This window comes from Mus pahari, chromosome 3 (genome assembly GCF_900095145.1).
Source record: "Mus pahari chromosome 3, PAHARI_EIJ_v1.1, whole genome shotgun sequence".
Taxonomy (NCBI): Eukaryota; Metazoa; Chordata; class Mammalia; order Rodentia; family Muridae; genus Mus; species Mus pahari.
The window spans coordinates 63130181-63156494 of NC_034592.1; the positions used below are offsets into that span (position 1 = coordinate 63130181).

General features: G+C 39.6%; 1 protein-coding gene across 5 annotated transcripts in view; it reads right to left on the minus strand.

The window, feature by feature from the left end:
• Ccdc141 (coiled-coil domain containing 141) overlaps nt 1-26314 on the minus strand; it is a 162741-nt gene that overhangs the window by 102539 nt on the left and 33888 nt on the right. For all 5 annotated transcript variants that reach the window (XM_029536228.1, XM_029536226.1, XM_029536225.1 and 2 more), the window contains 3 exons: nt 18038-18229; nt 13792-13900; nt 9095-9348 (listed from right to left, as the gene is read on the minus strand). In XM_029536228.1, the coding sequence (XP_029392088.1) occupies nt 9095-9348; nt 13792-13900; nt 18038-18229 (555 nt within the window). The remainder of the gene's footprint in view (nt 1-9094; nt 9349-13791; nt 13901-18037; nt 18230-26314) is intronic.

Sequence of the window (26314 nt, forward strand, 5' to 3'; positions counted from 1 at the left end):
AGCCTCTCTCCTGCAATGTGTTCCAGAAACTGAGATGAGGTTTAGTTTTTAAACCTTTATTTGAAACTATTCTAGGGGAGGTGAGCTAGGAAAAAAAAAAAAGTCTTCCAACCATCTCAACAGAAACACATTTTAAAAATAATGATCTCTTCAAATTACTTTGGTTTTTTTCTTCCTCGTACAGAACAGCTCTTGGCACAGAACCAGCTACTGTTCAGACCAAAAAAAAAAAAAAAAAGAAAGAAAGAAAGAAAGAAATTGGCAAAAAATGAAAAGGGCATCAGGTTTTCTGTGTTTTGTTTTGTTTTTTTATTTTCCTCAGCCCAAGAATTTTTGACAGTCTTCCATCCAATTACCAGAAACACCAACATGTTTGCAAGTATAGCCCGTGTCACAGTTCCAGTGTGTACTTTGATTCTTCTTTCTTCTGCTTAGAGCAGAAGAAACAGTTGTCTTTATCTTGCATTAGGCAATCTGGTCAAATGTGCTGTGTGCTTAACGAGGCGATAAGCAGACTTGAGAAACCTACCTGCCACATCAGGTGGGGACGTCCACTAGAAGAGGACACAGCCAGAGTGCTGGTCCTGTACCACAGGACTTGGGAGTTGGATTATTGCTGTGCAGCCGGGTCACCTGGTCTAAACTGGCTTCTCCATAGCCGAATGTGCAAACAGGCTGACCTACACTTGTCACAAGGGGTGGTGTTTCAGCCAAGCACAAGAAGCCAACCATTCAACCATCTTTACACAAGACCGTTATGAGTAATCAATCCAGACATCCCTGTAGAAGACACTTGCTCTTTGCCCAGGTCACCTTTTTCCTTGGCTATAAATAACACCTGTCCATGCAGGAGAATGGGACAGTCTAAACCACTTTGTTCCTGTTGTGCCTGATTATGGAATCTCAGAGAAGCCAATTATGAAGTTAAAACCTAGATTTGTTGCAATGTCGTCTTTTAATATTGCCCAAATTTTGTACTGACTTTCTATTTTTAGAAACATTTTTAAATTGATTCAATTTTTAGCCTGTTATCTGGGGGCCTGGTTTCAAGTTTGAGGAAGACAACAGTCACATTCCTTTGCAGAATTTGGAAGCCTTTCTCAAATTACTGAAGTCAGCAGGAAAGTATCATTATCTCCCCAGATTCTCAAATCCTAGGCATCTGGTGACAGGCGGCAGGCGGCTGGAGCTGTTTGTCAGGAGAAAAACTGGTTACTTTATAAATACCCTCACAGATAATCTCCCTACCTAGAATTTACATTAAAAAGCCATCTACTTAATTATTCTGTTTATATTAGCATATAATGTCCTTTCACATCTGTATTCCAACAGTAATGATACTAAGGGCCCTCTCCTTTTCCACACTGTCCTCAAATTGCGGGGTCATTTGTTTATTTTTGTTTCTTGGTAGGCTCTTTAACTATACCTACTTGATAGCAGAAAGCTCCGTAGTCCAGTGAATTAAAAAGTCTCTAGACCTGAATATTACTTTCAATAATACCTCTAGCTCATTGTGAAGAAATGTAGAGCCATGGAAACATCTCTTTATTGAAGAAAGGGGACAGAGTCCTATACAATATGAATCACAGGGCTAAAGGTACCTAACGCATAGTATTTTAGCCTGTTATCTGGGGGCCTGGTTTCAAGTTTGAGGAAGACAACAGTCACATTCCTTTGCAGAATTTGGAAGCCTTTCTCAAATTACTGAAGTCAGCAGGAAACATGGAGGGGTGCTACTTGCTGAGCAAGTCATGGGGAGCAAGCCAGCAAGTAGCACCCCTCCATGGCCTCTGCATCAGCACCTGTAATCAGATTCCTGTCTTGTTTTGAGTTCCTGCCCTGATTTATTTTGATGATGAACAGTGATGTGGAAGTATAAGCCAAATAAGGCCCTTCCTCCCCAAGTTGTTTTAGTCACGTGTTCGCCACAGCAATGTAACCATAACTAAGACACACTCTTAGGAACCTGCAAGTCTGGACCAACTGCACCCCTGTGTGGAGATAGAGAGACAGTAGAACTGAGACCACAGCTTGACTCTCTCACACCACCGTCCCTACTCCTAAGTTGGACAATCTGATGGATTTCATATACGGCTTTAGTTTTAACCCTAGTTGTTAGAAGAACTTCCCCCATCGAAAATATACACACCCCAAATGCAACTAATATAATAATATACTGTAAAAAGTGTTATTCAAAGTTTAGGGTTATTTACTTCTGGAATTTTTCATTTAATATTTTGCAGCACAGACTGAATGAATATGGGTACTCCATAAAAGTGACCAAATGAATTTAATGATCATGTGGTCGAACATAACAAGTATGATAAGTGAGCTAAAGAACTAGCCCAAAGACAGACAGATTTCAGAAGGTTGAATGAGAAGACCACGCCCTGCCATTGGCTTACTTACTGAAGGCTTCCTTTCCAGGAGGTGACGGGTTAGGAGATGTGAGCTTGTTGGAGGGGGTGTGTCACCTGGGATGGGGTTTGAGGTTTCAGAAGCCAGACCCAGGGCCACCTCTATTCCCCCTCTAGTATCTATGAATCAGAAGTAAGCGCTCAGCTACTGCTCCAGCACAATCCCTCCCTCTGGTCATGATCCCCTCCCATATTGGCCATGGGCCTGCCATCTGAAGCTGTAAGCAAGCCCCAATTAAAGGCTTTCTTTTATAAGCTTCTCTGGTTGTGGTGTCTCTTCACAGCACTAGAAGTTGATTTTTAACTGCTCTGCAGAGAAGGGTGAGTTTTGAACTAGGCTGTATGCCCAGCTGCTTCTGTCTGCTTGCACACAGGGCGAGGCCAACTCATCCAGCAGTTTAGACATGAGCTGGGTTCTGGCTAAAGTACAGCCTCGTGCCAGCTCTTACTGAAGCTTGAAAATGACACAGAGTGAACATGTGAAGATTTATTGAACATTTATATATAAAGTAATGCTCTAAGCACTATGAACTTCATATATTTTTAGACATAATTATGGCTTTATTTTTGTGACAAATGGATAGATAGCTACCATTATTAGCCTCATTTTACACAAAGAAAAATAGTACACAGAGGCTAATAACCTTGGTAGTAAGTATAAAAGCCTAGAAAGATATCCGTGCCCTCTGCCCCAGAATCCCTGTGCTGTAGTCCTTGACCACCCTGAAAGCAATGATGATCAACCTACATTCTAATCAGCAAACATCTATCGCTTTCAGAACCGCAAACTTCTCCTATAAACATCAAGATACTCCACATTTCCTGCTAACAAGGAATTTAAAAAGAATTCCAGACATGGCCAACATGCCAAAATAAAATTCTGTGATCAGTTTTAAACTACATATGGATTGTTATTTATGTCTGCTATTGGACCAAACTCCCAGATTCCAATATCACCAAGCTAATTATAACTCTCCCCCACACCCCCTATTTTTGCCTTAAAGCAGACAGTGTTAGAAAAATGTATTTAAAGAAGAATTTTTTTTTTTTATGCTTCTTAACCCTGCCTGTGCTGTGTCGTATTAACTTAAGCTTGTCATTCACTCAGACTCTAAAGTAAATGAGAAAGCAGCGGCATGTACCAGAAAATACACAAATAAACACAAGTGTGTGTTCATACACAAACAAGACTTGTGGATACCTCATAGGCACAAGACTCCACACATTGAAGCTACGCATCCACAGGGCATCTGAGAAGCCATCTTGGCTGCAGCTAATAGGGAAGATAGTATCTAATAATGGCTTCACTCTTCTCAAATTGTGAACCATAAAACCTTCCCAGTGGATTCCGTTACCCTCCCCGCCCTGCAAAAACATAAGCAAATATACATAGGTGCACCCTGGGTATTAAAGGCAGACTGCCTGCGCCATCTCAATTCTCCTAGACGCCCTTGACATCGCCTGGCATAAAGAGGCCATGAAGAACTTAGTTTTAGTATATTTGTTTGCCTCACTTATGCCTGATTGGGACAATTGAGAAAAATTACATTCATAAATCTTCTTGCCAAGATAATTAATTATGCACAAAATACTCCATGCTGCTTCTGATTTTCATTAATGAGGCGGATTATCTGCAAACTAAGATGCTGCTATGACTGAAAAGAAAGGGCAGGATGTTTGCCTGTCGGTATGAAACACGTGCCCATTGTCTTACATATGAAAAACGGTTATAGCGGGGATGCCCAGGGAGTGTGCTTTTCAGATGATCACATCCCAAATAAGACAGAAAAGGAGTTCATTTTCACTTACTTTCCTCTGTAAGCAGTGAACATCTCAAGTTGCTATCATGCTGGTCATTTCACATCCTTCCCCCAAAGAGAATGAACTGACCTTTTCAAAAGCATCAGGCCACAAGCACCCAGAGTCGCAAAAGTATCAATTGTCCCAAATAATCCTTCGGGGAGATGCCTCAGATGGTCAGAAATCTATAGTCTCCGTTCTGATTAGTCACCTCCTCCCCGTTTTCCGTAAGTGCTTAGAATGGCTGGCAGAGCTGCCATTTTATTAACATATCTGTTCACAGTCTTATGCTTCATAAAACAAGCACAGAATGAACAGGCCTCTCAGGAAGTGTGTTTCTACCATGTTCTAGGATTATTGGGTACGCGGTACAGGAATATCACGTCCTTCTCCTTAACTCCCCAGCAATCTCTCAATCTGGTGTCCACGCTGCCAAGTACAGCACTGCATCATCTACAGAACTGTGAACAGAACGTTTTAAGCTTTTTGGACATTATATTAATGTTTACTTAGACTGATAACAATCAAGACAGCACACTTAATTTTTTATAGCTCTCAGTAACTGGAGAGGCTCTACCTCCTCACCAAGAAGATACTGTTTAAGTTTTATTACAATCAATAGGATAGACTCATCGAATTTCATATTCTACGTTTGACCAAAGGATATGTCTATTATTTGGTTAAATTCATAAAAGCCATACTACAATATAGTATATTTAGTTGAGCTCCTTTGGTTTTGCTTATGTTTTTCTGTCATATATATATATATATATATATATATATATATATATATATATATATATAATGTGTCAAATGCTTCCACCATCATCTGAGTAGACAGCGCTCACTACACTTCAAACACATGGAAATTAGTATGTAATAAGCTAGGAAATACTACCTTTAAAAAAAAAACTATAATTGAGTGCCCATCAACGAATATGGCTATTAAGATTATAAAAGCTGTTTATTTGACTTTACTTTTATGAATCCAAAATAAGTAACAAGATTGGCCTTCAATCCAAGACCGACCTTTACCTGATCTGGGTGAGTATTATGTTGGACCTACACTATCCCTCTAAGGTCCAGAGACAAAAAGCGCTGTTCTGATACAGCAGGTACCATGTGCCTGGGACCTCCCCAAGGACTGGACATATAAAAACTGATTTGGTCATCCTAATAAGACTCCCAGCAATTACTGTTATTATATACATTTTTAGAGATAATAGAATTTCAGAGAATTTAAATAATGGCTCGGTTACTCAGTTGATAAATGGTGGAGCCATAATTTAAACCCATCCAGCAGTCTGGCCCGAGGATGTGTGTTCTTATAAGCATGAAGAATAGTTATTATTAATTGCTTTTGCTGCTGCACTGCAGTTAGCAAGAGGAAAGCGCACCATGGACTATTTTAAGAGCACAAGTCTAAACTTCGTATTTAAGGCAATAACCATCTTACTCATCAGTGAGTTATATTTAAGCACTGTTTATTCTTATACAATAATTATATTAGCTTTGGTTCAGGACTGTTAGGAATGGAATACAAATGAAAGATCCATCATCTTCTCCACGAATATATATTCTTACTAGGCCTATAGGGCATTTAACAATGTATACCATCAGGGGGACCCAGTGTGTGTAGTTTCACTAACACAACCTGGGGAAGGAATTCATGTAAGTTTAACTGAATAGGGAAAGCAAAGAAACTAGTGTGTGTTACATCTTTGTGCATGCTATTGCATTTTGTTTTTAGAATACCTCTGACTTTGTGTTATTCTCAGTTTAAAGATATGGTTCCACAATGAAATATTACTGTATACATTTACTGGAAAGGCCAGAATCCAAAACACTGATAGAATCCACTGTAGGCAGAGAAATGGAATCCAGCAATCTTATTCATTGCTGGCAGAATACATAGCTAACTTTGGATGACAATAAACATATTCTAAGCACACTGTCCACCACCTGCTCCTTGTTATTTACTCAAATGAGCTGAAAACTAACTTGACACTAAAACCTATACATGGCTGTTGATTCATATGTGCCAAAACCTGGAAGCAACTAAAATGTTCTTTAGCAAGTGAATGGATGGCTAAACAGCTGTATATGCAGACAATGGGATATTAGTCAGCCCTAGACAGACATTACCTATCAAGCCATGCAAAGACAGAGAAGAAACTTAATTGCTTATTACCGGGTGAAAGGTAAGTTAGCGTGAAAAGCTACATAATGTATGATTTCAACCAGACAATCTAGGCAAAAGAGATCTGTGTCCACAGCTGGGGAGGGAGGGATAAACTGGCAGAGCACAGAGGACTTGAGGGGCAGTTGGGTTATTCTGCATCGTATTATAACGACAGACATCTGTCCACATTCCCGCAATATGCAACACTGAGACTGAACCTCAGTGAATATAGTACCCTAGATGATAATGATGTCTTCATGTTTGAACATCAGTGGTACTAAAGTCCTCTTCAGGTAGAGGCTGCTAATAATATGGTTGCTGGGGTGGGATGTATAGAAAATCTCTACCTTCTGCTCAATTACACTATTAACTCAAAACTTCTCTAAAAGATGAAGGGTGTCTTTTCAAATCCAATCTCCAAAAGATGAAAGAGAGGGAGGGAGGGAGGGAGGGAGGGAGGGAGGGAGAGAGGGAGGGAGGGAGAGCAGTGGAGGGAGGGAGAAGAAGGGAGGGAAACCTACAATACCTGACTCTAGCTATCACCAAACATCTCAGTTTCTCAAGGTTGTCAAGATACCTCCATTTTCTTTCAGTATGCAGTTGCGCTAGTATATTTTCATTTAGAGTTTTCTGAATTGTATTTTTTTTCTTATACTGCAGGAATTGAAGTGGCTGATTAGTTTAGCAGCAATGAAGTAGGAAGGCAAAATTACCATCTCAAAAATAAGAAATAAGTAAAGCCTACTAGAGCTAAGTTTCCATTAGTGGAGCAATTGTTCTTGCTTAGCAAATTCCTCTTAGATGAGCCTTTACTTTGGAGAGGAAGGGTCCCCGTGTTAATCCAAATGAGTGACAACCTCCTGTCCATGAGAATGAAAGAAGTTTTGAGTCTGTCTCGGAATCACCAGAGTCAGGGGTTTGAACGGTTGACCTAAGAAGAAAAAGATCACTAAGAAATTCTTTTAAAAAGACAGTCACTCTGGGAACATGGTGGCAGGTCATAGTTAAGAAAGAACTGGATGCCAGAGAGGATAAACTGGGAGAGAGGGAGCAGGAAGGGGGAAGGAAGGGCATGAGCTGTAATGGACCTGCTTGTGCCAGGGAAGACAAAGAACTCAGAAACATTTGTTTAATGAACAGCTTTGAGTGGATGCTTATGTTTGTAAACCACCATCATCAATGAAAGATGACTGCACCGTATGGCCATACCCTGACTAGCACATGTGTGAAGGTAGGATGGAGGATAAAGATGGGATCAGAAGAGAGGAGCAGGCAGTAGAGCGTCAGGAGCAGGCAGGAGGCAGCAGGAGATGCTGGAAGAGGTAGCTTACAGAGAGGATGAGTCTGTAAGAGAAGGTTACAGAACACAAGTAGAATATGTGGCTGGATGCTCTGTCCTGGGTCCCCACCCTATGGCGACTTCTGCAAGAGGCTTATCTGATTAGTACAGCAATGCCAACACTCACATCCTACCAAAATTTCAAAGAGAATCTGTCATTGTTCACTTATTTTGTGACCTTCTCATCATACGGTCTAGTAGTTTTCAAGTGACACTGATTTTGCATGCTGGGATACACCTTACAGATTCTGGTGACATTTTAGATGTCCTAACTGAGGGTATTCTACACACACTAGGGTGGTAGACCTCAGAGATTATACTACCTAGTGTTCACCAGACATCTCCAGAGTGAAAGCTACCTACCACCAAATCGTGCAAAGACTGAGAAGTACAACGAAAGAAAATTCATAAAGGAAAATGACACTGACTTTTGTTGTGTGTAACTGCAACCCTTGTAATAGGGAACAGCACATAGTAGGTACTCCATATATAAAATCTAAATGCTAGACATTAAATCTTTTTTTTTTTTTTTTTTTTTTTTTAGCTTGAAATAAGGACCAACTTCTCCTGGCCACACATATCCTTCCAGCTTTGTGTCTGACTTCTAGTTTGCATCATAGAAATAAAAAACATGTGCATCCTGCCCAAGAGAGCGGCCCCCTGATGATTTCCTGCCATTGAATCTATACACCTGTGAGCATGGGATTGGAGCAAACAGAAATGCTGCAGTAAATATACCAACCGTTTGATCAGGGCCTTTGGCCACTATAACTTTGAAGTGATTGTGGTATACCTACAGTCTGAATAATGAACTCTACTGAATCTGCAAACTCACAGAGTCCTAAACTCCTATAACCACAAACCTCCAGACCCAGGCCAATGTTCTGCTGTTTTCCATTGGAACGTGACCAGTCTTGCAGGAAAGCTATCTCTAGCTTGCAGTTACAGATTGTTTTAAATGGCATCAGTAGCAATCTAGCACAATTTGGCACATCTTTCTGACTCCCGGGAAACCGTAATTCACATTTCAGAATTTCAAAAAATAAAAAAAATAAAAAGCCCCAAAGTAACGATCTGGAGGGGAGACTGCAAATACAATGATGGAATACGTATTTTCAAATGTTCACCTAGGCATGCCTCCATTCGCACTGTTAACACGATAAGGAAAGGGAGATGGAAATCTTCATTTTCATATACATACTTACTTGGGAAAGCTACATAGTAGTTAAGAGAAAATGCTTTTAGGATAGCCATTGCCATAGTCAACCATGGCAATTATGATACCATTTCATCACCAGGCCATATAATAACCAACTGGCCAAGACCGAGACTTCACCCGATGTCCACTTGCATTACCTGGCTTTCTTGTTGGTCCCACAGACACAACTGCAGAACCTGAGACAATTCCTGCCGCTGTTGCTGCAAGTACTTGTCCAGCCGCCTTCTCCTGTCTTGCAGAAGTTCAAGGAGGCTGTCGATCTTCAGACAGCTGCTCTGAGCTCCCTGGATCAGCTCAGAGTTCACGATAGATCCTTCACACTTGAATTTTTCTATGAAGTCAGTCAGTTGTTGACTTTTGTTTAAAAGGACTAGAGATCTTTCTAAGAGTTCTAGAAGGAAATTAGAAGGGAAAAAAATATAGTAATGAACATCTGTGCAGTTGTTTGTGCATTCTTCACTATATGTATATAACATACTAATGATATGCTACACTGCAAAGAATTTAAAATGTATAAACATTTTAAATGCTTTGCTATTTTGGTTTTTTTTTTAATCCCATGTGATTAAACACATGTGTCTTTCAAATGGATTACCAGTTAACAACCTCTATAGTGATTGATTATAGTGTATACTATAGAATGGGGGATTAAATCCTAAGAACTGAAGAATCACCTGGCAGAGACAGAATTGAGGGGTAGGTAGGCTTCAGACCAGTGCTTTGAAGACCCACACATCAGCACCAGCTGGAGAAACAGCCTAGTGTATGTCCACTATTTATAAGCCAGGGGTAGGAATTCTCTGACCCGTGCCTTCCCTTATAAATGATTTTTCTATTTTACACCCTTAGCCCACTTTGTACATGTCTGCTTCTCTCCATCTCATGATGCAAAGTGTTGCCTGCTGCCTGGACTTGTGCAACTCTCTCTTGACTGCATCCTCTCTCTAACCCACTCCCCTATTCTTCACACTTAACCCACAGACATCTTTTTAAACATGCTTCGTGTGTGGTAAGTGGTAGTTCTACCAACCCTTCCTGAAGGGAGGAGGAAGGCTCCTGAGATTCAGGAAACTGAAATACTTATGAGGTACAGGAACTTCACTAAACTTATAAGACCCAAGAGCTCTAAAGTTATAAGATCCACAACATTCCCAGGGGTGGGGGAGGCTTACATGAGCTGTAAATATTTATTAGGCAAGAGTCTTTTCAGTAAATTGGTCTGCAAATTCAGCAGAAAGCTGCAGGAACACAGCTTTTACAAGTTACCACCCTGGTGAGGTGGCTTCCCTTGAGACGCTGCTGGTTCTGAGTCAGCCATGCTCCTGTAAGTTAGCCCAACAGACTTATCATTCCACCAAGGTCAGTGGATGAATGTTTTCTTTAGCCTATCTTTAGTGTCCTGTCTAAGATAAACAGGCATTTGTCCCAGGAGACGTATATAGACTTTCTCTCTCTCTCTCCTTCTCCTTCTCCATCTTCTTCTACCTATTTCAATCTCCGTCCTCCATTCCTCCCTTCCCTTTTTTATGCCAACCTCCAACTTTTCCTCTCTTCCTCTTTCAACTACAGCTTTATTGCTTTAAAATGGAAAGCCAGATCCCTTAAAGTAGATTATCACATCTGGCACAACCTAACTTCTAGCTTCCTTTTCCAAAAGGCTCCATCTTGCCTCTGTAAATTCTTCACACATTTCTACTTCCCCCTACCTCTATGTTCTCCCCTATTTCCTCTGTCAAGAATGCCATTCACCTCAACTCCCTTCCTCTCCACCTCTATTCTATGTATATTCAGGCCTGACACTTGTCAGTTCCTTTGAGGATAAACTGAAACAAATTCTCCTATTGGCTATTTCCATAGCACAACATTACTTTTATTCAAAGCTTTTGTCTTGGCGGTAAGATTATATATGGGTGTTCAGCTTATAACTGCCCTTGCCACTGCCCTAGTGCAATATGATGACAGAACCATGGGTTCATCACCAAGAACTGTTTCAGAAACATTCTTCTATGCCATTAAATTCAAAACAGAAGATGGGAAACTAATCAGGAAACCATTTTCTGGAAAAAAGACTAACAAGGCAATGTTAGTTCAAAAGGAGAGAAGATGGGTGAGGCCATGTTAGTCTTCTGTAATCTAAAGCATTGTACCCTGATGGAACATTTTGGAACGATCCAAAAGGCAGAAACATCAACCTAGTCATGCTGTTCTGACCTATGCAATGGAGTACAGTGGTCACACAAGTGAAGCTAAGTGAAGTAAAGGGACAGTTGGAGGTAAGTGTCACCATAGCTCCCAGTTATATTTTGTCATCAGGATAATATACTTTTATACAACTCAACTGTTCAATACTCAGAAATTTATTAGAACTGCTAACTCACACTTTATTCCCGTAAATTTAATGATGATGATAGATACAAAGCCCTTGCCTAGCAATCAGAAATTTTATGCATTAATGTGCACTTCAAATTATATCATCTTAATCACATCCCACTGAACCGGCTGATTAGCCTAAATCCCATCTTATAAAAACAAAGCTCTTGAAACCACCATTGGGCATTATTCATTAGGACCGAGTTCTTTTGATCACTGCCCCCTACAATCTTTCAAATATCACACAGAGAGGCTTAAAAATATCCCAAGTCCATCCCATCATCAGCCACCAAATCCAGACACTATTGCATATGCCAGCAAGATTTTGCTGAAGGAACCCTGATACAGCTGTCTCATATGACACTATGCCAGTGCCTGGCAAATACAGAAGTGGATGCTCACAGTCATCTATAGGATGGAACACAGGGCCCCCAATGGAGGAGCTAGAGAAAGTACCCAAGGAGCTGAAAGGGTCTGCAACCCTATAGGTAGAACAACAATATGAACTAACCAGTAAGCCCAGCGCTCATGTCTCTAGCTGCATATGTAGCAGAAGATGGCCTAGTTGGCCATCACTGGGAAGAGAGGCCCAGTAACCCCAGAGCTCATGTCTCTAGCTGCATATATAGCAGAAGATGGCCTTGTCGTCCATCATTGGGAAGAGAGGCCCCTAGGTCTTGCCAACTTTATATGCCCCAGTATAGGGGAATGCCAGAGCCAATAAGTGGGAGTGGGTGGGTAGGGGAGCAGGGAAGGAGAAGGGTATAGGGAACTTTCGTGATAGCATTTGAAATGTAAATAAAGAAAATATCTAATTTTTTAAAAAGGAAAAAAAAAATCCCAAGATTCATGCCACCAAAGACAAAGCATGCTTCCTGTGTTCAGCTAGCATTTCATCTATCTTGTCAACCCAAGATGAGGCTCAGTAGACTCTCAAAGACTACACTGAGAAGGAAGACATGGTTCCATTGCCAGCTGGATACCAGAACAGCATAGCCTCAGGCTTCCAAATGAAAACAGGGTGCATCTGATTCAGCTGGCTCCTTTGTGTACAGACCCTGTTAAACCTGAAGACGCTAGCAAATTCAGAAAAAGGAATATTAAATCGTCTCCTCTTCCAGCAGCAAGTGTTTACAGGAAAGTCCCTACTTCCATGGGGTAAGGTTACTTGGCTTCCATGAGTAAAGTTGTTGTGTGATAACCACATTGGCTGGATGTGATTGACTTGAGGCCATAGAAGCCATCTTGGTCACTGGATCTGAGTCTCTTCCAGCCTCCTACCAGGAATGTTAAGTGATTCAGCTTAGCCTCAGGGGATCTAGTGAGATAACTGCCTCTGTGTCAAAACAGACAGCTGATGCTTTAGTGCTGAGTCTACTGTTACTGTTTATATCTCACAGTGACAGGTGTGACAGAGAAATCACCAAAAAAAAACACATCTATGCAATTGGCAGGCTGCCATAAAAATTTACACTGGGAAGACAGAGTTACTAATCACTTTATCTCGAGAAATTTGTAGCAAGCAATTAATAATGAAGAACTATTTTATAGATATGTTGGAGAGCTCGATAATAATGAAGAACTATTTTATAGCATGTTGGAGAGTTATAGAGTGTGTGTATGTGCATGTGTGTATGTGCATTGTGTCTTTAAAAATTCACTTTATTGCTTTGTTCCTTTTCCATCATGGCCAAACTTTTTGGGGATCAAATCAAATTAAAAGTGACAAATATCGACTACATGTAGTCTCTGTAAAAGTCAAAATAAAATGAAACAAACACTAACAATATAAAATTTTTTTGATAAATCTATGAAGGTATTTTCCTCAGGCCCAGTAACAGATTATAAAATACATTTCAAAACAGGAAAAGGAACTTTCCCCCAATCATCTATTTACATTATTTTCATAGGTGACACCTCCTCTATCAGTCCTGGCCAGCCCCAGACTCTGGTGGTGAGGACCTGATATATAAACTATGCTTTAACAATAAAATCATCACTACTAGATACTCTGAGAAAGTTGAAAATACTATGCCTAATGTTTTATTGAACTTTCATCTACATTCTTTTTTATTGAAATGATGAGAGAGGAATTTTTCTTATGGTTGATGTTTAAAGGTTGGTCTTCATTTATCTACCCTTAGATGGGACATTTAAGAGATGCAGCACCTTGACAGATGCTGGGGATGGAGGGACACAGCAGCCTCTGTCCTCAGGGATGAAGCTCTAGAATGCCCAGGGAAGAACTTTCCACAGGCCCCCTCTCCCTTCCCTGGGGTCACCTACCACTAATGCTTTCTCTCAAAAGGTGCCCAAAAGCAAAGCTCTGTTTATCCTTTCTTGAAACAACCTAAAGTATAACAGTAGGAAAACTCCAAGTACTGTCTCTCCATGAGTATCACATACTAACAGTTTTTGAAATCTGCAAAAGCTAATATGAAGGGAGGAAACCCCTATTTCTTGCCTTTGGCATGTCGGTCATGAAGGAGAAGAAGTGATTGTAAGGCTTCGGCACTCTCAAACTCATGAGGATTCTGCAGAAACTCTTCGGCTTGGTCTATTTTTATAGCAAACTATGAGAAAACACAAGGAAAGACATGAAAATGATTTTTTAAGCCAACAGAATACTTTATTATACTTACAGATTTTTCTCATACACTAATGACCTTGCTGACTCAATATGAGACAGAAAGGGGATAGAGGAAGGGAGGGAGGGAGGCAGGGAGAGAGAGGGGAGGGAGGGAGAGGGGAGGGAAAGGGGTGTGTGAAGATGCATGTTAGTGTGTTCTAACATAGGATATTGTGCATGTATTTAAATGAACTGAATTTACAAAATGTCATGGTTCTCCTCCAATTTTTTCTTTTGTAACCAAAAATACATTATATATGCTAAAATAAACCACCTCCAAATATCTCGTAAGTTTTTCAGCTAAAATTATCTTACATAGATACTGTATAGGGAAGAGCTTATACAGGGAAGGTTATATAGAAAAAGTTATATTTTCCCTATAGCCATAAATTCAGTAACCATCAATATTCTAAAATAGTTCTCAAAGAATAGCCAGAAAATTTGCTGACAAAAATCAGCAAAAAGTTGACTAACAAGTAATCTATAAAATCAAAGTAAATTAACTTGGGATCTCAGAGAAAATCTACTTAAATATTGTGACTTTTTCCTCTGTGTGTTTAAGCTTATATATAAACTGTAGATGTTTCTAAATGGCAGTCTAATGTTCATGAAGAAAACACACATGCACACACACAGAGACACACATGTAAAGGGGGAAGAGATGGAGGTCTGAAACAAATTAATTAATTTAAAACTAAATTAAATATAAAAATATGTAATGAACTTTAAACTAAAATAAATCAGTTAATTTGGTAAGAAGGAGTGAAACTGGGGATGAGAGAAGAAGCAAGCTTTAACTTTTGAAGCTGTAACTGGCAACCTCATTTGTAGTTGTGTTAACAGTATTTGTGCCTTATTTGTATAAGTAGAATAAGATTGACTAAAGCACGAGTCAAAAACTGGAACATTGAGCCGGGTGTGGTGGCGCACACCTTTAATCCCAGCACTCGGGAGGCAGAGGCAGGTGGACTTCTGAGTTCGAGGCCAGCCTGGTCTACAGAGTGAGTTCCAGGATAGCCAGGGCTACACAAAGAAACCCTGTCTCGAAAAACCAAAAANAAAGAAACCCTGTCTCGAAAAACCAAAAAAAAAAAAAAAAAAAAAAAACTGGAACATTTCTCCACTTCAAGGAGAGTGTATAACACACAAATGGTGACCAATATGGTCAATTTCATTTATTAAAATTTTTCTTAAGTAAATTTGAGATGGAAAGCTACTTGGAAAGATAATCTTAAACATAAATTTTAGGTGGGGCAAAGCATAGTTAAATATTCTATTACTATGTCCCCATGGTGGGACATGTATTTACATACAGGTAGTATGTTTTTACATCAAGGCTCAGTAGAGGTTATCATAATTCATAAAGAGCCTGGTAAAATGTCCTCCTTTAGATTTGGTTTAGAACAAAGCAATTAAGACAAAGTATTCACGAGAAAGACAAAGAAACTTCTCACGGCACTAGACTTCCTGTTTTGCTTTCTTTAAAGTATTGCCTTTGAACTTGGTGATACTTAATATTTTATGAAACAAGTTGGCTAAGAGGATGTATCATATTTTGATTATTACAACAGCTGCACAAAATGCAGTTCTAAGTGGTATAGAATGGCGGGCAAGAGGGCCTGGTGGGCCTGCCCCTTTGCAAAGTACCTTTGTAAGTCAACCTAATGGACACTGGCCATTGTCACTCAGGTGCACTGTTCCCTGACACAGCAGTGTTTGAGAAGACCCCCATCTGACAGTTACGCTTGTAAGTCAGACATTATCCTATAATAGCCACCATAGCCCATTGTAACCTCTCTTACAATTCTGAAGAACTCTGCTGTGGTTATACTTACAGGGGACCACAGGCACACGAACTTCACATCTCTCATTCACCCAGTTTCTATAGCTGATTTTAAAGACATTATTCCAAGACAACCTTCCAAAGAGGAGCCCCTGAAGGTTATTTGTTGTTTTCCAGTAGAACATTACAGAGAGCTTATGGCCGTGATATAGTTTATATCTCTATGTCAAATTCTTTACTCAAGATTGTTAAAACTGAAACAATGGTCTAAAAATTCTTTCATCTCCTATTAACTCTCATCTTGTGGATTTTTTTCCCATCTCTTCCTGAAGCTTGTCCAGAATAGGAATGGCAACGGGAACTCAAACAAGAGTTAAAATTAATTTCAGTCCTCTTCTTTGATCATTGGTGAAAACTGCTTTGCCACAGAGAAGCTGCACGCAGATATGTAGGACTCTGCCCTCCCCTTAGTAAGAGCAGTTTACAGAATGGGAAGCCAGATAATACAGACATATTTAGTTATTTCCCTAGCCCCAATAAAAGTTCACTTGAGTGGATGGATAACAGTTGATCTGGTTCGATTTAGTGTTTCCTTCTACTCCTTACAATATCTGGAAGTTATTTCCACATCACAGAGAAAATTAGCTATCATTAACGCTAAACCACACCGAGAAACAAATATTGAGCCTGATGTTAGGAAAAGATAATTTGCTGTTCTCAAGGGTGCTGAGTTTCAAAGATGGTGACATTTATTCCCCTCCCACTAAGATGGAATGAATCGGCTAGGGCTGTAATTTGGCTTCTGTGGGTATACTTCAGCTGGCTTATTTCTTCTTTCAAGAAAGGAGATCATCTATTGAATTTTCCCCGAAGATGGTCTATAAAATGAGCAGAGCTTTGACCTGAAGCTGTGGTGTGTGAATCCTAAAAGCTACAGTAAGGGTTTTGTTCCTCTTTGAAATCAGTTCATGGAGCATGAGATCGCCCACCTCAAATTTTATGTTCTGTGACTAATTTCCTTACCTTCGTAATTCCGGACTTAACTACTGAATTTCCCTTCTAAGAACATCTTGATTTTCAAACTTAGTGTTTAATCGTACCAAGGTAGCAACTGCACATCAGCAGGAGCCTGCTGCCACGGACAGGGGAGTTAAAAATGTGAAATTTCCAATAATTGTCTTGCACAAAATATATATCTTCCGAAAAATGGGGGGGTCTCACATTTTTAATTGATAACCTTCACAAAGAAAAATGTAAAACACACACACACACACACACACACACACACACCCATACAAAAAAATTACAGAAGGGTTCAGTGGCCATTCATCTATGTTGGAACACAGTCTAGGAATAAAGTTTGGTGAGGAGAATTCTGTGTGCTTCTGAGAAAACAAGACAAGAGTCTTGTGGCCTCAGTTTCTTCAAAACACAAAACTGTTCTTGGAATGTGTTTTCATGGTCCTGCCAGGTATAGCAGAATTTACTTGCACTGTTGTTATTCATGTGCCTCTAAAAACCATGTCTTGGCGGTGTGCAGCTTGTCCGTGTGATTAGATCCTTTGCTCAAGCGATGCCTCTGAACCTTCCATGTATAACTAACTTGTCAGATGCTCTGAGTAAAGTTGGCTATTGCATGAGATTTAGTCCTCCTCATTTTTAGGGCCTGCTCCCTGAGGTTCATTCAGCCAACTAGAGTCATAAACAGTTGGAAGTTTGGGGCCTTTTTCTTCCTTTCCTTGTATTTTAATGGGCTTAAACTGTAGAACAGCACCCATGTTCCTCAGGAAAATACTCTTAAGATGCTGTATTGACAAGTTAAACATTCTATGGAATATTGTGTAATTCTTTTTATCCTCTGACTTTTAGCCAATAAAATTCCCCACATCAGCATTCCGCAATAATTGTATAGTGAGAGCAACTAGATTCTAGTCTATATTACTATCATCTAAAGAAGGAACTAGGTCAAAGTGACACGTGTAAAAGTCCCGCATTTACTTAACTATCTATATGACTGATGGTCTATATTTAAAGTATTAATTTTATTTATACATTATATATTGTACCATATATATGTACAATACATATGTGTATATATTATACAATATATATATACAATATATATGGTGTATACATATTATACAATATATATATACAATACAAAATGTATTGTATATATCTCCTTTATCCTGCCATTTTGAACATGTATGCAACATTTGTTTTAGGATGTCAAACATTTTTGAGCATGCTAGTTATCTGCAATGTTACGGAGTAGCAGATGCTTTCTGAAACACGCACCTCCAAAGCACTTTGAAAGAACTCAGACGTCAGTCCAAGGAGCTCCCTTCTTCTTTCAAGCATGGAGACCAGAGTTGCCCATGCTTCACCCAGCGTCTGGGCCATGGCATCATACACCTGACTTTGAGCCTTGTTTGCTTCAGCTGTCCTGTCTGCTTCCCGTAAGAGTTCCCACACACGATCTTCCAAGGCCTAAGTCCATGAAAACAAAGAATGTAAGTCAGTTGCCATCCAGTGTAAAAATAAAGGATCACATTTTAAGCGCAGATACCTGACATTGTATGTGATCCAGGGAGATCTAGTAGATAATTAAAAATTTATAAATACAAATCATATTTGATGAGAAGGTTCGTTATTCCCTCCTGCTTCCGAATTTCTGTTTTGCTACCTGCAAACTCTATAAATCTTATTTTTTCCTGATCTTTAAATTCTTCTGAAAATCTTCACCAAAACTTGATTCAACAACTTCCTCAAACTCAAAATATCTGGATCTCCTCATTCCGTCTTTACCAGGTCTACCAATAACTGGCCGCCCCAGAACAGCCACTCACAGGAGACAACTGTCCATTCCCTCCTCCATCCCCTCCTCCATTCCTTCCTCCTCTTTCCCAGCTCCCTTCCATTTCCATTCCATTCCTAGTCAGTTGCATAGCCTGCTTCCTCCGAAGCCTGTCCTTCCTTGCTTCCACCTCAGGCCTCACCTGCTCCCCCACCCCCCTTGTTTGACCTCATGCTCCTGCTGCAGATTAAATGCAGTCACAGCACAGCAAGTCACACCTTGGGACATGATTTTACTTCTACTCTGGCCTTCTCTTCTCTACAGATAATCATCTGTAACTCTGCCCAGACTTCTCTCCCCTGTAGTCACACATCTCCTTATTCCACCCATGGCTTGCTTGTCCAAACAGTTTTTTCCCATTGGTCAAGACATTTTTGTTGTGGATCTTCCCAGACCCTCAACTGTCTCTCTGGAATGAGTTTCGGGCCTTAACCTTTAGAACTACTTTCAGGTAGATACCAACTATAACTGTTTCTTCTGATATACAAGTAACATACAGATATTCTTCATCTTACAACAGTGTTATACTAACCAGAATCTGAGAGAAAACTACTGCATATCATCAGTACTATGCAGACTTCGTGAGCTATAATATAAAAAAAATGAACACATAAACGTGGGAGAGAGAGAGGAGTGGGAGGAGATATGGCCAAATACATTGAAATTGTATATGACATTACCAAGAATAATGTTAAAGGGAAAATTAAGATTTATTTCTATGTCTTTAAAAATTGTAAAAATCGAAAGCTCAGTGTTCACAAATAAAGTTCTATTGGAATGCAGCCATGACCATTTCTGAATTTATGGCTGTTTTCATGTCACAAAAGTAGAGTTTAGATAATTACAATTCAAAGGGTAAGATCATCAACAAAGTCTAAAATAGTCTCCATTTAACTCTTAAACAGAACAAAACATACTCTATGACCTTTAGCTGAACAGAAATAGTAGGAAAATACTCTGTTAGTGCCAAATACAACCTCACATGCAAGGCCATGATTCACTACTACTCTCACATTGTTAAACTCCAAATCTGGTTTCCATCCTTAAAGTGTTGGGTTGAGTTAATTCCAATAATCTCCTCTCCATTTAACTCCTTCCTCCTGGTCTATAAATTCGTGGACTGCTCTTATTTTCACAAACTAAATTCCTATCAGTGGGTAGATTTGGTGGGTCATCAGCATTTCAAGGCCCTCGATATAGACCCTGAAATATTCTCCAGAAGGTTAGCACCAACCAATGACAATAGACTTCAGTTTGCTTTTTACTCACCCACAGTGTCTACCAACTAACAGAACGGGGACTTTTTGTTTTGTGCAACTCCTATCATGTGCCACAGTGTGAAAGTCACAGAACGCATATGAAGGACAGGCTGAGCTGTGGGAGCATGCATGCAGCCTATCCTCATACTGTAGAAGGGTCCAGTTTTTCAATCTGGAGAACTCGCGAACTCAGAGGTTGTGGATCCTCAATACAAGAAACCACTTGTCAGAAAGTCAAGCTTTGCTGCTTCACTGTAAAATGGAAGAACAGATGCAAGTGGAAGCACTGAATCATAACAGCCTAGAGCATCTTATGATAAGCATCACAAAGGTGAAATTAGCATAGGTACCCATGAATCTTCTGAGATTACATCTGTGGATTCTCAGGGATCTAGGAAGTACAGCCTGAGAACAATGCTGTAGAAGAATTATCACAAGAGAAGGAGTAGGGTGGGGTGCTGACAAGGCTAACAGGCATCATATTAGATGCTAAGGATCTTCCCCAAGAAACTATTCAGCCCTCCAGGCTTGTGGTCACTGGTGGAAAGTAAGAGGAGGTAGCTTCATAGAGTTGAACTGATTGGATAAAGACCTCAGAAAGGAAATGGGAGACACTTCCGGGAAAATACAAGAGCCAGGAAGATGCAGGAAAGGTTAGAATTTGATGCAAGAAGGCTGAGAAAGATGGAGTAAAGGATGCAGTGAAGCCTCTGGGAATCACCACAGACACATTGCAAAGGTACATCTCACATCCACACAGGGTGATGATCTACTTCCTGAGGAATCACAACAGACAGGAAGTCTACTGCTATGTCAGTAAATGGTGAGATAATTTAATTGGTGTGTTCATTCAGTTTGGAAAATAGCATATGGATCTTTTTTCCTCAGCACATAATACTACATGAAATTGCCATGATATCTCCACTTTTCTATTTTAAAATTCATTATGAATTTATTTTTTTCTTATGATGTGCAGAAAAAGAATTTCACATGAAAATTTTGAGGTAATCGTATTTCTCATGTATGAAGATAGTCTTTTTTTGAACAACAACAATAAAAAATCACACATACTTAGTTATCTCTCCAGAGACAGAACGTTTTTCCTTCGGTCACTGTGAGGAGCAATAATATGTCAAACCTCCTTTTGATTTATGGTAGGCATTCTACATAACACAATGACTCAGAGTTAGACTTGGGGCTAGGAATGTAGCTAAGTGGTAGAGCACACACAAGATTTTAAGTCTGATTCCCAGTGCTACAAAGCAGCACCAAGGCCCACAGGCTGACTCTGCCACTTAGTAACCCTGAACATTTTATAAACCAGCTTTTCTCAGCATGTCTCAACCTCAGACAAAAATATTGATCTTATAAAGTTTGAAGACTAAATGAGTGATCTATGTGAGTCCCTATGGTAGCACCTGACAGATATTAACAGTCAACAGATGTCAGATGGTGTTTTAATTTCCTCTATATTCATGTATATTTCTCATTAATATTAATTATTATTATTCACTTATAAAACCCCTGAATGGAAGACATACTGTGATCTAGTAAGGATGAATTAAATACTACTATACCCAAATAGGAAACAAAAGGCTACTTATGATCTGAAGGGCTGATAATGAATACCCATAAGTGATTTCAGAAATGATATATATAAGACCATTGAATATATAAGACAATTTACTTTGAGTCTAAACATCAATAATCTACCTTTTAAACATGTGTACCAAGATATATTTTTGAAAATTTTTTTCAAAAATATGATTTAATCATCTATTTTGTTCTTTAATTTTCACTAATTTTCTACAATAAGATGACTATTTTATGTATAAATACAGATGTACTCTCTATGGTTATCTGGTTATTTCATGTATGAAAATAATTCTATAGCATATTTTCATATGCACAGTAAAATACTTATTATGTAAAAGTAAAATATACAAATGTAGCCAATGACAAGGAGTTGTGCAAAGTTTAAATCACCAGCTTTGGATTTCATGGTAATTCCAACAGCAGCATCAAATTTGGACAGTAAGTTTTGGAGATCTGTGTGTGGGAATACAGTATTGCATTTGGGACATGTAGTTCACCTGGACTAGTTTGACGTGCACAAATTTCTTTTTATTCATGTCTAGGGCCTCCCTTGCCAATGAAGATGAACAGGAGAAAGCAGATGCATGCTGTAATTATTTCTGACACAAAATTCTCAATTTTTGCAGTCATCTTTTGCCGGTTCTTCCAAACGCCAGCAATCTCCCTAATAAGTCTGTTTAATATTCCACCACACCGTGCATGTAAATGAGCACGTTGAGACAATGCTAGCCCTTTGCTTATAGGTGAATCTCTGTGTTTGGGTTAATAGGCGTTCCAGCTTACTGTCTCTCTGACTCTGGCTCTACTGCCAAGTATATTTGTTATCAATCTGGACATGTCAGGGTCAGGGTAAGGATGCCATCTGAATTTTCTATTTTTGGAACGTCTCTGGATAGTGATTTTTCGAAGTTTCTTGCAACCACATCTTATATTTTCTGTCAAGTGATTCAAAATACCTCCTAAGTAGAGAAAATTATCTAAGAACACAGACACAAATAAAACCCCTCCATCCCTTAAAACTCATTTTGACTTGAGAGTTTTCAAATTCTCAGACTAATTTGGGATCTTAGAAATGTTCTATTCAAACATAGTTGGAAATGTCTGTGGTCTTCTCACCCACATATGATTAACCAATGGTGATTACATTCTTTTTTTAAAAGTAAATGGATTTAATCTATTTCCATACGGGCTTATCCACAGGTGTTCTTGTGAACATAATTTAAACCATCATTTCAGTGACTATAAGAAGGCTAGAAAAATCTCAATGCAGCAAATTAATATTATTAAATGACCACAAAGAAATACAATTCCGGAATAAAAGACAGAGCAGGCTAAATCCAAACTAGGATATGTTTAGGGGTCTGCATTTGGAATCTACCCATGTAAAAATAACAAAAAAGTAATGGGGCAATGAAAATATTTAGTGCACGGTAAAGAGCCTCTGTCACCATAAGTAACAAACAATAGTCCAAGCAGTGAGGGGTTTGGGTTTCACCACCCCAGCCTGCTTCAAGTCTGTGTATGTTCCCTAACATGGCAGAAGCCGGCTCTCTGGACTACTCTGTATGTTCCAACCTCCCAGAGAAGAAGACAAAGCTGTATGCTTCTGTCTATAACCTCAGTGAAGACTCTTTCCACCAGTCAGGAGGGAGAAGCCACACTGGATGCCTCTCCAGGCATCGGCTAGCCCATATAGCCATTCCTGAAACCTCCCTCTTAGGCTGTGAGCTGGAGAGAGGTGCCTGGACCTGAAATAATGCCCACACCTCCTCCCCCTCCCTCCTCTAAAAATATCCTACCTGGAATTTTCCACAAAGCTCCTTGAACATAGGCCAACTGTTCAATGGAGATAATATTGCTTAATATATCACAGATAGGGATTTGTTGTTCACACCTTCTATAGAGAGAGGGAAGGAGGGGGGGCGAAGGAAAGAAGCTAAATTAACATTATGTGGGGATTTTGTTCAATGGTATCGCATTACTGAATAAAACATTGATAGATGGGAAACAAAATTTCATTCGAAGGTATCCAAAGAGTGTTGCAACACATCACTCCACAAGACACTGTCAGGGAGGGGTGTCAGTATCCACCCACAGGGTTGACTTGGTGGCTTCTATAGTCTTGTCTAAGTCTGTGGCTCATAGCCAAGATCCATTAATTTGGAGTATTTGCTTGCTGGGTACATTTGCAAGGTACAAAGACCAGCGGAATCTACCTTTGTATGTGGAACATTTCCCACACGGAAAGTTAAAGTTAGATCTTATGTTAGTGAGAAGTCTATAATAGCCATAATTTTACTAAAAGGCCACACAACAACCATTGTTCATACTATTGAAGGAATGCATTTTTCTTAATTCTTGAGGCCTATTCAGGCAATAATTTACTTTGCCTTTGATTTTTTTTTTCTTCCTTCCTTAGACATACAAACAGGACTGGGAAATTAAACCATTTTAAAGAGTGTGCTCTATTTATCTTCTCTTCTCCCTCCTTCCTCGTTCCCCTCCTCTTCTTACTCCTCTTTCCCGGCCTCACCATCACTTGTTTTGACCAAAAAATATTCCTTTTCTTCCCTTTCAACAGAAAAGTACCCTCTTGTATGTGAAGAGCACAAGAGAGATGATGAAGGCCACCCCTCACCTTCGCCCATTAGCAGGAGGAGCTAATGGCACTGACTTAGCGTCTACAACTTGCTGACTGAACTACATGTAAGTCAACTCGCTCGTAGATTAAAACATAATTGAGTCAGAAAATCTAATTCCACAGAGCCATTTCTGCCAAGGTTATTTGCAACGGTCAGTTCACATGCCACTGAACTGACATGGTGGCCATCCTGCTAGCCATGAGCAGAGCTTATCTGGAAGTCAGAGACCCAGAACCCTGACAACAGCACACATCCACGGTGTCTATATAAGATTTGTACTTTAAGATATTTGAGGATCAAAACAAAGCAAAAGCAAGCAAGTTTAAAAAAAAAAAAAAAAACAAGAAAACCCGATTTTTAAAAGTCTAATAAGAATCTTACTTTGACACCTCTAATGAGATATGAACTAAGGACATGAAATTGTACCATCTCTTCTTCTGCCAACTCAAAAAGAAAATATTTTAAGTCATTTATTTCCCAACATATTTGAGGCAAATATCATGAAATAAATGTCAGGTTGAGCCTGTAGTGATTGCACTTATCTTCATTGTTTAATGCAGGGCTGGTTACCTGTTATCTGTGCCTGCTGTCACTTAGATTATCTGTCCTAACCACACAGCAGTGATAAATGACAAAGAGGCGTACCAGGGAATATGTTTCCTGAGTTTAAACTATAAGCCCTGAGCATGTCAGTGCTACAGGATGACTAATGCCATCCTCTGTATTCTTTTATCGTCTTTAGGCAGATATTCCCACACAGTGGCCAGGCCCTGAATCAAACTCTCAAGTTAACTCTTAACCTGCTTAAGTCTGAGCGAACAGTTGAGGTGTTGTAGGCTGTCTGTATAACAGTTGAGCTGTAGGCTGTCTGTATAACAGTTGAGCTGTAGGCTGACTGTATAACAGTTGAGCTGTAGGCTGTCTGTATAACAGTTGAGCTGTAGGCTTTCTATATAACAGTTGAGCTGTAGGCTGTCTGTATAACAGTAGAGGTTTAGGCTGTCTGTATAACACTTTAACATGTCAGCATATCTAGACTGCTTGGATACCCCAAAGCATGCAACTGCACTGTTGGTCATCTCATTTGCTAACATCAGAATGAAGCAACACCCATTCCACTCAGTTGTCAAACATCTTTACTGCCCTCCCTCTAGCATGTTCCTCACATTTTGCAGCTTCCCAAGGGCACAAGTGACCTATGACAGTACATCTTGAGTATCATAGGCTGACATGATAAACATGTGTTCATAGCATTTGGGTTTGTTGACTATTTCTGAGTCCTCCGTCTGGGTCTCCACTGCTGAGCCCTCCCTATTCTAATTCTACAACTCCCTGTTCTCCAAATCAGGCAGTAACTAGGTGTACCCACACCCCCATGAGAGGGATTCTAGAAAAGGAAGATTCCCAGGCCCCAGATTTTTGAAGATCACAATAGGGAATCCCAGCTGGGTCAACATCCTCCTTTGACTCTGACTGATGGTGATGTGCTGAAGGCATCATCTCTTTACTGACTCTTCTGGAGACATAGGGCTGGACAGGAGGGATAACCATTAGTATTCTCAAATGCAATTGATTGACTTCGACAATAATGAAACCCTCTTATGTCACTAGTAGACAAGAAGTTCAATGAACCCAGCAACAACAACAACGAAAATGACAGCAGCCTGAGGGCCTGAAGCATCAGCTGCACCAATCTGATTATTGTACACTATAATATGGATGCAAGTGCTACCTGGGCCCCATGAATACCCACAACGACCAGATGTTAATTAAAAGTATGTACTTTAAACCTTCCTCATGCAACCTTAGCAACCTTGATCTAGACTGCTAAAGGAGAAGACTTCTGCCTTAAAGATCTTCTTTTCTTTAGTTCTTGACATGACAAGTGACACAATGTAAATGGGTGCTATTCAACTGAAATTGGTATCAAACAAACAAAACAAAACAAAACAAAAATACCCCTATTATGAAAAGAGAAAGAAAATAGGACACCAATTCATAAGTAAGCCATTAGGACATTTAAAAGTTCATGAGTCCTCAAAACTATATCTAGCTTCAGACCTATCAAGGTGCCTGTAATTTTTTTCCTTGCTAGGTTTGGTTGTTTGTTGCTCTCTGTTGGTTTCTTCTTCTTCTTCTTCTTCTTCTTCTTCTTCTTCTTCTTCTTCTTCTTCTTCTTCTTCTTCTTCTTCTTCTTCTTCTTCTTCTTCTTCTTCTTCTT